Genomic DNA, 18,439 nt, shown 5'->3' with positions numbered 1-18,439 from the left:
ATAAGAAGTTCCAGGCATAGGATGCATCATACCATAGGTACTCAGCAAAAATGGTACCATTAATCATTTTCTGCTGTTAAAGTCTATGGTAAATTTTATATTTTGTATATTCCGTTTTACACAAAGCAGATTTAAACAGAAACTGACATTTCAGAATTAAATTGATTACAGAACACGCAGTAGGAAGCACAGAAATCTTCTTGCTATATAGTGTGTGGTAGTAATGCACATCTATTCTCAAACGGCTATTTTAATTTTAAGAAATCTCAGCCCACTAAAGTGATTCAAGCAAAGAGAACTTATCGTAAAGATTCAGATAATTGCACTTTGGTGTCCTGGAAACTGGAATATAAAATACCAAGGCCACTTTTGTTTTGCAGAAACAACGTAGTTTTCCTCCTCTCTTCCGTGTATGCTCCAACCTTCATTCCTGATTAATTTTCCTCGTTTCTCCATCTTGCATGTGGTCTAAATTGGCTATGAACCCCTGGGCTGCCTTGCAGCTTCAGCAGTAGCACTGACCAGATGCTTCCCCCAGAATCCCTTTGAAATCATCAAAACCTAGCTACTAGTTTCTGAGAAAATTTCCCATACTCTCAGTTCATTACTGATTTCTGTCTATTCCACTCCGTGGACATTTCACGTACTTTAATTTTCTTTGCGCAAGATCTGCCTTCCCGTTTGGATCATAAACCCCTGGAAGGTAGGACCGTGTTTCCTTTAGTCAGCAATCCTAATGGCTGTGACCGTGCTTTGCATAGAATAAGCAATCATTAATATTTTGGTCAATTACATTAAAAATACATTGAGTGGGTCCAGTAGGAGATGATCAAGTCATGAACATTCATTATTTATAATAATTAAGCCTATTACTAGGAATGTGTTATCGATAATAGTTTTTTTTGGGAATACTACTATTTCCTTCTATGTGTCTTTTTTTTAATCTGTCTGCTATAAGCTTTCTATTTATGCTTTTTTCAGAATTTGACTGTAATGTGCCTACGCATGGTTTTCTTTTCCTTTGGCTCATTTGTTGTTCGTTGTATTTCAAGGATCTGTGGGTTGGTGTTTCATCGAATTTGGAGAAATTTTGGCCATTACTTACTTCAGTATTGTTCTGTTTCATTCTCTTTCTTGCTTCCCGATAATATTACACAAGTTACTTATACTCAGTTTAATTAGTCTGCCCCAATTTTTGTCATGCTGCTCTAATTTAAGTAATTTCTAATGGCCCAGCTTCAGATTTACTGATTCTTTCTTTTGCAGTGTCTAATCTGCTGTTAAATTCATCCAAAGAATATTTTTATTCAATATATTATAATTTTTGTTCTAGAATTTTCATTTTTTTAATTTCCATTTCTTTTCTATATGCAATGTATATATATGTATGTATATTGCATATACATATTAATGTACATAAATCTGAGATATATATAAATATGTACAGATTATATATATAAATATATATGGCACACATGTATATATGTGTGTGTGTACATACATATATATGTAGCATATTTATTTGTATGTATATACCTTGTGTGGGTATATATCTTTTCCTGTAAATTATTTTATATATTTATAATAATTTTTAAATCCTTATCTGCTAATTCTAAAACCTGGGTCATAAACAGACCTGCTTCTGTTTACTATGTTTTCTCTTCACTAGGGTTCACATTTTCCTACTTCTTGTTATGACTCAAAATATTATCCCTGTTAGGGATTCTCTCTCTCCCTCTCTCTGTGTCCTTCCCCTGCTTGTGCTCTTTTTCTTTCTCAAAATGAATAAATAAGCTTTAAAAATATTTATGGTGTTTTGAACATTATATACAAAAACTCAGTAGAGACTGAAGCATAGTATTTGTTTTGTTGTGTGTATTTCTCAAGTAGTCTAAGTAAGTCCTTGTCTCTGGCTGACAGTTAAGGTGAGGGTTTGAGCATTCACTTTCCCCTTAAGAGTTGAGTTGAGCAGGAGGGGAACTTCCAGTCTCTTGAACAACCATCATTCGAACTTCCAGTCTTCTGAATAACTATCATTCTGATATTTCAATATTTGAACTGGAGCAGCATTGACTGAAGTTTCAGATATTTTTGGTTCATGTTTCAATCTAGTACTGGTAAGACGTTGTACCTGTAATTTGGTAAATTCACTCATCTATTCTAGTGTGTTTTGTTTTGTTTTTATAGATTTCTCAGTGTTTTCTACATAACTAATAATGTTATCTGTGAATTAACAGTATTTTTTCTCTCTTTCAAAACTTTACCTCTTTTATTTATTTATTTTTGTCCTCTTATACTAGCTAATATTACCAGGCAAATGTGTTGAAATGGGAAAAACAGCTAGCTATCCCTGCCTTGATTCTGATCTTTAGGAGAAAAAATTCAATATTTTTTCATTAAATATGATAGATTTTTCAAGTGAGGAAAATACTTTTAGTTTGCTGAGAGTTTGTATCATGAATGGATGATGAATATTGTCAAATGCTTTTTTTGTACTTGAAATAATATTCTGTTACTATATTGAATTGCATTATTTGATTTCCAAATGTTTTTTTTAAGTTTATTCGTTAACATGAGAGAGAGAGAGGGGAGGGACAGAAAGAGAGGGAGAGAGAGAATTCCAAGCAGGCTCCACACTGCCAGCACAGAGCCCAGTGCAGGGCTTGACCTCACGAACTGGGAGATCATGAACTGAGCTGAAATCAAGAGTCAGATGCTTAACCCACCCAGGCACCCCAATTTTCAAATTTTAAATAAACTTTTCATTCTTGGCTAAAACCCACTTGGTTATGATATATTAATCATTTTATTGCTACATTTCACTTGATAATATTTTGTTAATTATTTTTATCTACGTTCATGAAAATTAGAGATCCGTATTTTTTTTCAAAATTGTTTTTGTCAAGTTTTAAATGCGGGTAATCCTTTTCTCATACAATTGAGTGAAATGTGTTCCCTCCTGTTTTTTTTTTTTTCAAGAATTTATAACAGACTGAACTGTTCCTTAAATATTTACTAGAATTCACTAAGAAAACTATATGGCCCTAGAGTTGTTTTTGTTGTTGTTTTGGGGGTTTGGGGGGGAAGGGGAAATGTTTAATTATGAATTCAATTTCTTTAACTGATAGAGGACTATTTGCGTTTTGTATTTTTTATTGGGTAAGGTTTATAGGTTGTGTCTTTTAAGAATTTCACTGATTTTATCTAAAGTGGTGAATGCTTTGACACAGTGTTCATAATATGTCTTCATTATCCTTTATAATATTTTAGTATCTCTAACAGTCATCTTCTGGATTTGTAAATTGTCTCCATTATACATAGATTTTCTAGTTTAATTATTTATGCTCTTTATTGTTTCCTTCCTTTTATTTACTTTGGGTTTAATTTGCTTTTCTTTCACTAATTTATTAGTGTAGAAACTTAGATCACAGATTTTAAACCCTTTTCCTTTTCTAATATAATCATATAAAGTTATAAATTTCTCATTAACTACTGCTTTATTTGCATTTCACAAGTGATTTGATGTTGCCTTTTTTGTTTTAAAGACTATTTTTTCTTCAGCTAAAGTTCCACAGCACAGTTGAGAGGATGGTACAGAGATTTCCCATATACCCTCTGCTCCAACTTGAATTCTCTTGACATTGGCTTTTGAAGAGAAGTTTTTAATTTTAATAAACCCAGCTTATCATTATTTTTTTTTCATGGATTCTGTCTTTGGTGGTGTTTTCAAAACTCAAAGTCATTCCCAAAGTCATCTAGTTTTCTCTTATGTTATCTTCTAGGAGTTTTATAGTTTTGCATTTTATATCTAGGTCTGTGATCAATTTTGAATTAATTTTTGTGAAGAGTATAGTGTAGGGTCTGTGTCTAGTGTGTGTGTGTGTGTGTGTGTGTGTGTGTGTGTGTGTGTCTAGTTTTTCCAGCTCCATTTATTAGAGAAACGGTCTTTACTCCACTGTATTGTCTTTGCTACTCTGTCAAAGATCAGTTGACTGCATGTGGGGTGATTTGATGTGTTTTCATTATTATTTTGTCCTGAGTATTTTCTACATTTGTTTCTACATTTATTTGTGATTTCTTCTTTGACTCATAGGTTACTTAGAAGTGTGGGGTTTAATTTTCAAATATTAATGGTTATTTCATGTATTTTACTATTATTTTCTAATTTAATTCATTGTGGCCAGATACTATTCTCTATAAGGTTTAATTTAACATATAATGATGCTTATTTTATTATACCTACCTTATAGTCCTTTCGATGGACATTCTATGTGCACTTGAAAATAATATGTATTTTTATAATTATTGGGTGTTAGTGTACTATATCAGTACAGTCAGTTATGGCATGTTGATGATAATGTCTACTTTTGCAGTTGGTTACTGTGGAGAGAAAGTTATTAAAGCTCCAGATATGATCATGGACTGATCAGTTTCTTCCTTTGACGCTGTTAGTTTTTGCTTTGTATGTTTTGAGGCTTGGCTAGTAGGTATGCACATCTAGGATTATTATATCCTGAAGGATTTATCATTTATTTCATTTTCTTAATTATCTCTTTGTATCTGCCAATACTGTTCATTTGGAGGGCCGTTTTGTGTGATATTATAGTAGCCCAAACATTTATCTAATGTTTGTTATTTACATGTTATATTGTTTTCTGTCCTTGACCCTGAACCTAGTTGTGCCTTATCACGGTTCAAGTTCCCAGGGAACAGACTCTAACATGGAGATTTATGTGCCAGGAGTTTATTGGGTTGTGCTTTCAGTAGTAATACATTTGAGGGGATGAAGGAAACATGATTAGACTGAGAGACTTTGAACTTCAGTGTAGTTGCAGCAAAGGTCTCAACTGATCTTATGGTGGCTCTAGACTTGAGTGACCTTCAGGGTGTGGGAAGTATCTTTATACCCCTCCATGACCAGTCAGTAGATGAGGGCTAAAGGAAAGAGTGTGATTTGGGGCAAAATGACTCTGGTTGAGATCAAATCTTGGAAAGGAATTTAGTTGAGAACAGTTGGTAACACTCCCAGCAGCTGTAGGAATGAATTCTTCTGAGCAGTACACCATAGTATCACAGTGTATCTGTATTTAAAGTACTTCTCCGGTAGATCCCTAATAGTTGTGCTGTGTCTGTTTATTCCAATCTGACAATCTTTGGCTCTTCATTGGAGCATTTAGTCCATTGATATTTAGTGTAATCATTGATATGGTTAGGCGTGAGTATGCTATCTTGCTGTGTGTTTTCTATTTTTCACATGTTATTTTTTCCTTTCTCTTTTCCTGGTCTTTGAGGTTAATCAAATTTTTAAATGTTTTATTTTAATTATTCCATTGACTTTTTGTTATACCTGTTAGTGTTTTTCTTATTAATATTTAATATTGGGATTAAATATTGGTGTATCCTAAACAGCCTATGCCAAATGAAAGAACCTTAAAAGAATATCATTTTGCCCCACTATCCTTTGTGCTATTGACACATATTTTACTCTTATACCATATTATAAATCGCATACTACAATGTTATAGGTGTTTTTTGTTTCAGTTGGTTGTCTTTCATGAATTAAAAGAAAAACAAAAGATAATCTTTGCATTTACCTATATATTTACATTTCAACCACTCTTCATTCCTCCCTGTAGATCTGAGTTTTTATCTGGTATCCTTACTTTCAGCTGAAGGTCTTCAGTATTTTGTGTAGGGTTGCATGTTGGTTATAAATTCTCTCAATTTGGGTTTATCTCTTGTGTTTCCCTTCTTTCATTGACGCATGTGTGGCTTCTTTTGGACCACTGTGAAATTCTGCTCTTGAGTTTCTGTTTCCAAAGAGGGTTAGCCTTTCAAGAGTCTCTGCTCAATTCCAACACATTCCCTGAAACAGAAGTTAAGTCAAGTCTTCTATTCCTGAACAGATACTAAAGTTGTAACAACTCTAACCCTCAGTCCTTAGGCTCAGTTTTAAGCTCTGGGTCCACAAGGTCAGCCAGAAGTTTCTGCTCTGGCTTTGAGTTTATACTTTATTTCACTGGTGCCTGGGGACATCAAATTTTAGGAGTCACATATTTTCAACATTTCTACATGTTTATAACAAAGATGATTAATGTAGGAGGGAGGATAATCCATATCAACTCAAACAGCTAAGATGACAGAATATGCTGTCTTCTGTACTTCATTATATACAAGAGTAAGATTACAAATAAACTAATTACGAGGCTCATTACCATGGAAGTTTTATTTATTTATTAATTGTTGATGGACTGTCATGTTCACCTGGTTAGCAAAGAAGTCTTAGCTATCGGTTTCAGTTCTTACTATGAGATTTCATGTGTGCTCGGTAGAATGATATATGTAGTTTATTAAGAAATTATTGTTAAGATTTCAGCTTTCTCTCTGTTGCTTCCTGCTTTCACAGGTCTATGGAAATGCAGGACCTAGCAAGTCCTCATCCTCTTGTCGGAAGTGGTGATACTCCTGGTAGCTCCAAACTGGAGAAGGCTAATCTCAGCAGCACATCGGTCACCACAAATGGGACAGGAGGTAAGTGTACCGCCCTGAAGAAACCCGGAATGACGTTTCAGTGTTCACTATTATTCCACATGTGAGGGATATGCTAATAAGTAACCTTATTAGCAATAACCTAGCCAAGGAATATATATGGCTAATAGGTTATTGATCATGCTGTTGATTTTATTGAAACTTTTACATCTCCTCAGTAGCTGGAAATTTTCGGAAAGAATAAATAGCCCTGAATAACATTTTAAGGGCTTTTAACAAAGCTTCCTTTTTGTATTTGCCCTTGTCGGTATTCAAAAAAAAATACAGAAAATGTGACCGAAAAGATTTACACTCTGATCTTGAGAGAGAGAGAAGAGAAGAGAAGAGAAGAGAAGAGAAGAGAAGAGAAGAGAAGAGAAGAGAAGAGAAATTATACTAGTTACACTAGTTTTTGGTTTAATTTCGAATTGTAGGGGAAAGGCTACCCCAATTCTTTCTTAAAAACCTTTTTCTTAAAAGTGGTTTGAGAATAGGAAAATATGCCTGCTGCATTTTCTTTTCAAAGAGAGTAATACCTAATGTATTTAAAATGAGGATAAAAATTTTTCATATATTTTCTCATTTGATTAACCTATAATTATGGCGAAGCATATGGTAACAATAATAGTCCTTTCAAATATTCTGTCCTACTGATTTTATAGAATGCATTTAGCCATCATAAAATTTGTTCTAATTTTTGTATCAGAATATACAGAGATGACACATATACACACATATTATGTGTAAGCTACTTCTTAAATTAGTCACCATCGTTTTTAAGTTTTATATATCTGTTTTAGTCAATAGGAGAAAAATTATGTGAAATTTGTTTTAAAATATAAACTAATCATATTATTAGATAACAACATTTGCCACATCATATTTTCTTTTAAATTTTCAATAAGTATTTGTGAAACTGGTACACCTCTTCCCATTTATTTTAAAATAGCTGTGCAAGCTAAAAATTTTTTGTGAAGTTGTGTGCATTGCAACTCGCCTGTATTTAATAATGTTTTACACCAAACCCTCTGTAGATTAACATTTTCCTTGTTGATAATGTTTATTTGTCTCTAAACATGCATCTATACTCTTAGCTTATTAATTGGAGGATTGCAAATTTGTAAGATTGTTCAGTGATGATTCCTGGTGCAAGAACATTTGTACTTAAACCTTAACTTGCGTACGTATAATAAGATTTTTTAAAAGTCTGGAATCAAACCTTGGGAATTCACTAATCGTCAGGTATATATATTTAACCGAACTAAAACAGACCTGATAAAACAAAATGTAAAAGTCATACAGCGCAGGTATAATTTGGGCTAAAAGGTCAGGAAACAGTGCAAGCTTTGAAGACTATTCATGTACGCAGGGCAGGCATTCAGACATTGAACCCTTACGCTGTTCCTGTTCTCAGGGGACAACATGACTGTTTTAAACACTGCAGACTGGTTGCTGAGTTGCAACACCCCCTCTTCTGCAACAAGTATGAGAGATGATGGTACACTGCATGTGTTTGGGTGTGTGGCGTTGCCCTTCTGGTGTGCTTTCTGTCGCTATTTCTGTCTGCACTTCCTTTTCTGTGTTCGGTACTTGTAAAGAAAAAGGAGAGATAAACGTGACTTTTTGTTGTTTATAGATAAGTTGACTATGTTTTTTTTCTTACCAGCTAGTATTCTAATAGTAGATTCCTTAGATCAGTAGCCTTCTTCTCTGACATTTTTTATAATGTACAAACAGATGCATCTGTTGTTTTTCTAACTACATATCGTTCAATTAAGTGGGTAATTCAGCACAGCACTCCTATCAATAAGAGCAGGTGAAGCATATTGTACATGTACACAACCTCAGTCATCGCCATAACCTACAGACTGTCTTTATTTAAATTCTGAATGTGGCAAAAAGATAGTTGCAATTTTATGGACTTCAATAAATATTCCTTTTAAAATACCTAAAGTAACATAAACATTTAAAATTCCACCATTTAGGGGCACCTGGGTGGCTCAGTCGGTTGAGGGTCCAACTTTGGCTCAGGTCATGATCTCACAGCTCGCGAGTTCGAGCCCTGCGTTGGGCTCCGTGCTGACGGCTCAGAGCCTGGAGCCTCCTTCTGCTTCTGGGTCTCCCTCTCTCTGTCTGCCCCTAACCCACTCACATTCTGTCTCTGTCTCTTTCAAAAATAAACATTAAAAAAATTTTTTTAATTCCATCATTTAAAGAATTATCAGTGATGAAAGCTGTACATTTAAAATTATAGGGGGCGCCTGGGTGGCGCAGTCGGTTAAGCGTCCGACTTCAGCCAGGTCACGATCTCGCGGTTCGTGAGTTCGAGCCCCGTGTCGGGCTCTGGGCTGTTGGCTCGGAGCCTGGAGCCTGCTTCCGATTCTGTGTCTCCCTCTCTCTCTGCCCCTCCCCCGTTCATGCTCTGCCTCTCTCTGTCCCAAAAATAAATAAACGTTGGGAAAAAAAATAAATAAAATAAAATTATAAATTAATATTAACTCTTACAATACATTGAACTATAGATATTTACTTCATATACATAAAATATATAAAAGTCTAAACAAACTCTCTCTAAATCAAAAGTTAATACACTAACAAAATTAAAAACTAAAAGCAAAACTATAACACTAACATGGAATCATCCAATATTAAGATTAAAAAGAAAACCTCCCTACCTGTTGGAAATGTGCATTACACGAAAGAAGTTAGGATAGGCAGTTTGGCTGGACCTTGCTGTGTCTCTGATTAAATCAAAATATATGACCAGTGAATGAAGAATACTCCGTTATGCCCATTACTTATATCTTTATAGTTCTGGCTTGAATTTTTTTTTCGATTCCACACTTAAAATATACTTTCTTAAAAATTTTTTAATGTTTACTTATTTTTGGGAGAGAGAGAGAGAGAGAGCGCGCGCGCGCGCGTGAGTGCGCATGAGTGGGGGAGGGGCAGAGAGAGAGGGAGACACAGAATCCAAAGCAGGCTCTAGGCTCTCAGCTGTCAGCACAGAGCCTGATGCGGGGCTCGAACTCACAGATGGTGAGATCGTGACCTGAGCCCAAGTTAGACGCTTACCCAGCTGAGCCACCCAGGTGCCCCAAAATATACTTTTTATACTTAAAAATATGTTGAAGAATTTAGTTTCTCTTAATTGTAACTCAGGGGTCTCTTTCTGTAAAGAGCCAGATAGCAAATATTTTAGCCTTTATAGGACATACTGTGTTTGTTCCAACTACTCAGCTCTGCCATCATAACTCAGAAAGCAGCCATGGGCAATGCATAAATAAATTAATGAGATTCATTAGGTTCCAATAAAACCTTATTTATGGGTCCCAGTATTTAAATTTCATAATTGTCAAATCATAAAATATTCTAGTTTTGATGTGTTTTTTTTTAAAACAGTGTGTTGAAAAACAATTTTTTTTAGCTCACGGCTGTTGCTCTGCTCTAAGATATTCATGTAACACGGACAGCTTTACCATAGTGAATGCGTACAATCAGTGTTTAGTGATTTAGATCTAGTCTCAACCAAAAACATTTTTCTAAGTGTTAAGCATCAGATTTTCCAAGTTCTTAGTGTTAACGTTAAGATTCATGTGGCCGTGTAAAAAAACGAGGACTTCCGCGCCAAGAGGAGGAGCAAGCACACTGACAAGCTGTGTCACCTTGAACAAGTTACTTAACCTCTCCAAGCTTCAATCTCTTTCTAAAAAGGAGGATGATAATATTTCCTTGGGAAAGCTTTTGTTTTTAATTAGATAGTATATACAAATTGTTTGCCAATAAACATGAGTCTATTTCCCTTTCTTTAATTAATAATTCAATTAGAACTAGGCAACAGTTTTTAAGGAAGTTGAAAACATGCATCGTGTTAAAAGACTCTCCAGTTGCTTTGTCACGTAATAAATTCTTCTGCGTTTAGGATGTGTAAACCGGCCAAAGAAGATAAACTTTTAGTAGTAAAATATTATGTGTACTTTGATTATTAATGATACAGTCCTAGGGGCAGATTGAGATGAAATTTATGAATTTATGGATTTTAATCACGTTGGAGTACTTATTGTATGGGTGTATGTTGGGTGTCTATAACACAGACAAGGATTTGGTGCATAATCTCTCCCATTGACAGTAATCTTGGAGTTTTTTGTTGGAATTGGATCACTATAAAATTGTAATGAAAGGAAAAAGCAAAAGCTAAGTTCGTGGCTTTTCAAAATCCTTCCATTAACTTTGAGATTTTCAAAAAGATTTTAATTGTATAGTTTTTACTCATACAAGTTCATAGTGTCACCTTAATATCCTACCATACTACATTGGTACTCTTTAAATGTATTACATTAGGGGTGCCCCTGTGGCTCAGTCGGTTGAGCCACCGACTTCGACTCAAGTCATGATCTCACAGCTTGTGAGTTCGAGCCCCACATTGGCCTCTGTGCCGACAGCGCGGAGCTTGATTCGGATTCTGTGTCTCCCTCTCTCTCTGCCCCTAACCCACTCGCATTCTGTCTCTGTCCCTCTCAACAATAAATAAACATTAAAAAAATTTAAATATATTACATTATTCTTGAAGTGATTTAAAATGCTTCAACACCGTAGTCTTAATTATATAATTACATCTGCAGACTGATACCGGAAACTAATTTTCCTTTCAAACTTCTGTTGCTTGTAAAATGGTTAAAATGTAGAACTGTCAGTAAAAGTGTAATAAATGCGCTCATACCCTAGCATACAGACCAGTGGTCAACACACTTTTTCTGTAAAAGGTCAGATAGTGAATATTTCAAGCTTTCAAGCTATTGTTGCACAAAAACAGCCATAGACAATGCGTCAGTGAAAGGCCTTGGCTGTATTCAAACACAACTTAATCTATGAATACTGAAATTTGAATTCAAAAAAATTTTCACAGATCACAAATATTCTTCTTTTGATATTCTTCAACTGTTAAAAAATGTAAAAGCCATTCTTAGTGCACAGACTACACAGAAACAGGCCATGGGGAAGATTTGGCATGTGGGATGCAGTTTGCCCACTCCTGATACAGGGCTATACGTATTCTCTATATACTTCGTTATATGCATATTTAGGCATGTAAATGCATGCCAGTCATATGAAAAGGGACTTCCAGGTATAGGTAAGATTTTAATTTGCTTAATGGTGTCAAGATTCGTGATTAGCTATACTTTACAAAAACACTTATGTCTGTTGGGATTGCTTAGGGTAGGATCAAAAAGTGGATTTTCACTTTCTCAATTAAAACGTATCAAGTTCCTGTTATATGCCAGGTTCTGTGCTAGGAAATGGGAACCCAGTGACCTATAGAATATGATATTGTCCAGCAAGGGACCAAAAGTGTAGCAGAAAGAAACAGACAAGAAAATAATGAGTGCATAATGTGTTCAAGATGGGTACATAACACAGGGAGGGAATATTTGATTATACATGGAGATTAAGAAGCTACTTTAAAGAGAAAGTTTGGGGGAACCAAAATTGGACATTCTGATCAGGTTTATAGCATTTTCTGTATTTGAAAACCTACATGTCGTAGGAAAGAATCTTCCAGAATTTTAAATATATAGGTGATTGACTCATGCAAGGGATTTGTTTCTGTATCTTCTGTGTTCGTGCAGTAGAGCCATCTACCATCGTGGCTCTACTCTTTTTAGATTTTCTTTTTTGGAATGATAGCCATAAATTGCTTTGTCAAATTGTTTGACAAAATTAAACACTTTCTGGATATTTAGGAATGAAAGGCGCTTGGAGCTCATAGATTTTAAGGTGAATATATTGATACAGACGAACATAAATCATAGGCTGTACTAATTATGAAAACCGGTAGGCGATACTGTGTGCTCCCCTGTAGTGTTATAAATTGTACCTTCCTGATCTCACTCTGCCTGAAATTCTTTTTAGAACCTGTGCTGTCAGAAGGAGCTGTGGGTGATTTTGTGGTTCAGAAAGGAGGATATTTTGAGTTAACGTATAGATGTCTTTTAAGCATACGCCAGTTTAAAGGCAGATTTTGGAAGTGAATATAAAATGTAAATTACTTGCGTTACTTTCTCTTTCAAGAATGAAGTCTGCTATTACAACTAATGAACACCAACTTTGAATTTTTACAATAAAGCAGACTTTCTCCACAAATAATTAATGTACGTTCATGTTGTACTTGAGTTCCAAAGATAATCTGAACAGGCAAGGTTAAATGTGCTTCAAAAATATGCATAGGAGGGTCTGGGTGAAGGTTGAGGCATGAAGAGAGGAAATCAGTGTAGCCATAGCTGAAAGCTGACAAGAATCACATACAATCTTGATTTAATCCATAGATATCAATTATCTTTGAAGGTAAAAAATAAAAGCCAATTATACCAATATATTAAAATCAATATATTAAAATTATTTTGACTTTTTTCTTTTTTTTCCCCAGTGTTTCCAATGCTCTCTGAAAAACATCCAAATTGTAAATGCATAAGTAGTAGCAGGGTGCTGACAATACAAATACTTCTTGAATAACAAGTTCTGTACAAAGGGCTATCTATAGTTTCTCATTGCATTGTAAGAGAAACCCTGAACTACTGGATTAATCCTGGATCCTAAATTACTTATTTTGAACATATAGAAGGGCAAAAACCACAATACTCTTAAGGGCAGTAAAATATGATCATTATTTTTGATATCAAAACATTTGTAAATTTCATTTTGTTGAAAAATATGTCTATCTCTCATAAAAGATTGTCCCAGGGACGCCTGGGTGGCTCAGTAGGTTAAGCGTCCAACTTCAGCTCAGGTCATGATCTCACTGTTGGTGGGTTCAAGCCCCGCATTGGGCGTTGAGCTGACAGCTCAGAGCCTGGAGCCTGCTTCGGATTCCGTGTCTCCCCCTCTCTCTCTCTGCCCCTCCCCCACTTGCACTCTGTCTCTGTCTCTTGAAAATAAATAAATGTTAAAAAAAAATTTTTTAAGTGTCCCTTCCACTTTATAGCATGTAATAATTGTGTACATTGTCCTGATAAGTTCAAAGCCCTATTGAACCTCTATGTTAATTTGAGAAAAATGAAATACAGTCAGAAAAAAATACAGTTGAACATGACACTGAATATACACTGATAATCATTTGGAATGAGGATTTTGTGTGTTTTAGAAAACAGTAAGATATTTCATTGATGGCTATCTTTCTAGTAATGCCTTACACATATGTAACTAAAAAAATTTTGCCTGCCACTACAAAAGTATATAGTATATCAATTTCCAGTGCAGAAACAAAAGCAAGACAAAAATGGAATACATTTCAAATATATTTGGACCTTTATTGAAAATGACCTGCAGTGTTCAAACTTTATCATTAAAGTAGTGTTTTCTTTAGACGAGTTACCTGTTTTATTATAAATATTAAGATACCCATTCATATCCTAACATCTTTCTAACCAACAAATCATATACAGAATATCCATTTCACTTCTCTTAAGTTTCCTGCCCCTGAAAAAGCAAATTATTGATCATTATTTGATGTTTTTTTTAAAAAAACAAACCAAGGGGCGCCTGGGTGGCGCAGTCAGTTAAAGCGTCCGACTTCAGCCAGGTCACGATCTCGCGGTCCGTGAGTTCGAGCCCCGCGTCGGGCTCTGGGCTGATGGCTCAGAGCCTGGAGCCTGTTTCCGATTCTGTGTCTCCCTCTCTCTCTGCCCCTCGCCCATTCATGCTCTGTCTCTCTCTGTCCCAAAAATAAATAAACGTTGAAAAAAAAAATTTTAAAAAAACAAACCAAAATAACTGCATTTTACTTGAAGCTCAAGAGATGTTTGTTGACACCCAGTTAACTTGAGAATACTTTATTTTCTGTGGTAGCGTAATTAAAGTTCCCTCTTTTCCCCTTTGTTCTTATCTGCATATGAAAAATAGATGAGCATTAATGTGCAGTTTTTCCCTAAATGTTAACACCCATTTGTTGAGTGATTGCTTTAAAACCCATGCATGTTAGTACACTGAACATACCTTGACATTTATGCTTTACTTCATGTACTTTCTACGGATGCCTTTTCTCAGTAAAATGAAACTTCTCTGTCTTTGACTAAATGCAGACCTTTAAAATTTTAATGAGAGCTGTTTCCACTATAATGAATGCAACCACAAACTCTTTGTCTCCCTTTTCTTCCTTCTCCTTTGACCATCTGAAACTTTCAAATTGAGGACATTATAATCACTATCAATACAAAGTTGGGATCCACAGTAACATAACTAATCCCTGTGTCTGGCTCCTGGACTACTTCCGTAGACCCAGCTCACGTTCTGCTCCTTTCTCCTCTATTCACAAATATGTAATACTATCTATTTTACAAGTATTATTTATAGATTTAGGAAATTAGCCAGTATTAGAATTTGGAAGTTTCGAGAGACTGTCTTCTTGTATGAGTTTTGAGGAAGGCTTCGGACTCTGCTTTTTTTGTCAGAAGTCACAAGTGGACATTGCATCGCAGAGAGAGCTTTACATCCATCTAGGTCACACTCTGGGTGGGTCATCATACAGATGAAAGGGATTCTCGATTAGTTAGTGCTTCCTGTCCGGCAGTAGGGTTTAGAATCTGGATTCCGAAACCATCGAACTCTAGCTCTTACTAGCTGTGTGACTATAGGAAAATTATTTAGCTACTGTGTACTTCAGTATCATTATCTGGAAGAAGTAAGATGGTCATATTATCTACCTCATATGATTGTCATGAGAAAGAAATGAGTTCATATCTGTAAGGCACAGCAACAGCACCCGGCATGGTTAAGTATCTTTGAAGTGTGTGCTGTTTTTATCTGCTTTCAAACTGGCTGCTCATTGTCTTTTATAAGATTTTGTGAGAAAGAAACGGAAACCATACTTTAGTAGCCTATTCCCATATTTTGCAGTTTTCATTTTTCATTTTTTTTTTTAAATTTTTAGAGTTTATTTACTTATTGGGAGAGGGAGAGGGAGGGAGCACGCACAAGCAGGGAAGGGGCGGGGAGAAGGAGAGACAGAATCCTAAGCAGGCTCCACAGCATCAGTGCGGAGCCCTGTGCGGGGCTCAGACTCACAAACTGTGAGATCATGACCTGAGCCAAGATCAAGAGTCAGATGCTTCACCGACTGAGCCACTGAGGTGTGCCTCACAGTTTTCATTTTTAGCATAGTGTTCTTTCTTTTTTTTTTTTTTTTTTAATGTTTATTTTTGAGAGAGAGAGAAAATGTGAGTGGGGGAGGGACAGAGAGAGAAGGAGACAGAGTATCTGTATGAAGCTGGCTCTGTGCTGACAGCCGACCGCCCGACAGGGGGCTCAATCTCACAAACCGCAAGATCTTGACCTGAGCCCAAGTCAGACGCTTCACAGGATAAGCCACACAGGCGCCCCAACGTAGTTTTCTTAAGTATGCCGTCTAGGGGATAACCCCGTTCTTATCACTCTCAGAGCCTTTGTAAAGAGACCCTGCTGGGAACAATTATGCCATTTTCATGCCTAAAGGAAGGCAGCTGGTTATGGTGGAGAGATTGTGGATGTAGAGCTAAAAAGACCTGAGTTCAGATCTTAGCTCCCTCCTCTCCTGCAGTAGAACATATGCAAGCTCTCGAGCCCGCCCTTCAGCAGCTTCCTGTGGTGGGAAATGGATAAAGTGGTTCACACTGGTGGGAGTTGTTTTAACGATTAGCTACGTGTAAATGGTCTAGCACATAGCAAGCTATCGATACGTGATTTTGCAGTAGTAAATAATTTTGTTGTGTTAAATATAATTAGTAGTCGAGTATAATGTACATGGACTGCTCCACAAATCACTACTGTAAAGTATTAACCACCAGTTCATTATTTATCATCCTACAAGTAACTAGACACTAATTCTTAGATTATCTTTGCTATTGAATAATAGGTCAACCTTACACTTCCTTTTTGCTGGGATAAGTAATCCAGATTTCTTTACTTCTTCATTCCGACCTTTGCAGTTCTCCTCTGAATCTTTCATCAGATCTTCATGATTTTATTAAATCATGGATGCTAAATTAACCTCAGGGCTCACTGAGGGAGGGTCCGGTCTATTCTGTCCGTGTGAAAAGAGAGCATAATCGTTACTGCATGTTTCTCCATCAGTTAATTGCTTTTCTAACAGAGTAACTTTGCTGACTGGCTTGGTTGATGGGGACGCTCTGACCCCACTATTCTTTTGGTCACGTTTGCTCTTGGTTGGCAAGTCTTCAGTTTTCTTCTTTATAGTTTTCTGCTTGCTTCTAACTTCTTTCACTTTATCATCCCATTTATGACCAGGAAGCATAAGAGGTGTTAAGTAGAAAATCATTTAGTTTATCCCCTTGCTGCTGTGATCTATGTAGCAGAGCGTTGCCCACGAAGGGAAAATATGGTGTGACAAAAACAGGTGGAGGCTTTTTCACGGCTCCCCTCCCCCACTCACTGCATCTAGTAGTGACCATTATAAATGCCAGCCTACATCATTCCCAAGTGAAGATTTTGGCCAAACACACCACTTCAAAGTAGAAATAACACATTAAAGGGTTTTCAGAAGATGTACTTGCTGCTGTAGAAATTATCTCTGTCTCTCTGCTTAGCTCTGTAATGCAATAAAAATTGTTATACCATTAAAATAAAAAGCCCAACATCTTAGGACTCTTTAGTATTTTTTAGAGCAGAAATTTATTGAGTGCCTCATTTTCCACCCGTCACCGGAACAGGTCCATGGTTTCTGTATTTGCATTTGCCTCCATTGTCCTCTCAGGCAGTCTTTTTTTTTTTTTTTTTCTTCTTTTTAATATCTCCTCGGGAAGAATAAAATATAAGCTAGTAAATCTCTTTGTTATGATTTGGATGAAATGTGCTGAAGACTGTGATTCCCTTTTTCTGTCTTGTGACTGTAATCCCAGCGTGTGCCTAGGTGAGTTACACATGCAAATAAGTGTACTGCCGGTTCCCTGTTCAAGGTTGACTGCCTTGAAAAACCGGATCTGAGAGAACTAGCTTAGGCAGAGGACTCTCATACTGAATCCTCTATAAATGCATGCCCACTTTCTAGAAGCTAAATTAACAAAACTCTCCTCATCGACTTCTCAAGTTTTCTCTTGCATGCCCATGGTAGCGTGAAAAACCACTAGTGGAACAGTCAGCGTCTTTGATAAAAATTTAGAATTCAAACTCACATGTACTTATTCTTCTACATAGTGTCTCTCCTTGCAGTCAAAACAGAGCCTTTGAACAGCAGTGAAGCGGCCACCACCTCTGGAGATGGAGCCCTTGACACTTTTACTGGGTCAGGTAAAGCCTTCAGCTCATGTGTTGCTACGTACACATCGGGGTACATACACATGGTCTTCCTAGCGAACACGCGGCATAAATACCAAAGCGGAGTTTTGAGAATGCGGACTGTTCCAAACTTAGCAAGAGGCTTACTTTCTTGAGAACTTACTGTCGCAACCCTGTATATTTTTTAAAAATTCTGTCTGGAATCGTGTTGCTGGATTTTCAGTGGCCAGCAAGACAACCCTCTGCCGTTCTTGTTAGAAATGGGCAGAGCTGGCTCCCTTTGTAATTATTTTATACAGTGTTTAATTTGATAATTAGGTTGTAATAGTTGCCTTTGTTCCCTTAACTTGTCCATTTAAATGGCATTAAAAACCCCCTTCTCTCCCAACATTCGAGATGTAAAACTATCCATTTGATTCCTTCTAAATAACCTTGTTTCCTCTCCGGGTTTAAAAAAATCCTCCTGTGTAAGCAGCTGAGTGACAAGTATTAAAGGTTAATGGGCTGCAGGAAGACACATGCTGGTTGCATTAGAACCCAGCCTGAGAGCACTACTTTGACTCAGTGCTTCAAAGAGAACAATAGCGTGTCTTTAAACGTCAATCCCTTTAAATATAAATACCTGATAACTCCCAGGTGGGCCCAAAGG

General features: G+C 36.3%; 1 protein-coding gene across 16 annotated transcripts in view; it reads left to right on the top strand.

Moving 5' to 3' along the window:
• EYA4 (EYA transcriptional coactivator and phosphatase 4) overlaps nucleotides 1-18,439 on the top strand; it is a 316,035-nt gene that overhangs the window by 239,737 nt on the left and 57,859 nt on the right. For 8 of the 16 annotated variants that reach the window (XM_040449144.1, XM_040449147.1, XM_040449148.1 and 5 more), the window contains 3 exons: nucleotides 6,407-6,531; nucleotides 7,943-8,011; nucleotides 17,710-17,802. In XM_040449144.1, the coding sequence (XP_040305078.1) occupies nucleotides 6,407-6,531; nucleotides 7,943-8,011; nucleotides 17,710-17,802 (287 nt within the window). Of the gene's footprint in view, nucleotides 1-6,406; nucleotides 6,532-7,942; nucleotides 8,012-17,709; nucleotides 17,803-18,439 lie in introns of those variants that run through there. The other 8 variants (XM_040449152.1, XM_040449153.1, XM_040449150.1 and 5 more) reach the window with 5 other exon arrangements.

Source organism: Herpailurus yagouaroundi, unplaced genomic scaffold (genome assembly GCF_014898765.1).
Source record: "Herpailurus yagouaroundi ecotype Mexico unplaced genomic scaffold, PumYag 198, whole genome shotgun sequence".
NCBI lineage: Eukaryota > Metazoa > Chordata > Mammalia > Carnivora > Felidae > Herpailurus > Herpailurus yagouaroundi.
The sequence above is the reverse complement of the archived record's forward strand: the minus strand, read 5'-3'. Positions and strand labels throughout refer to the sequence as shown.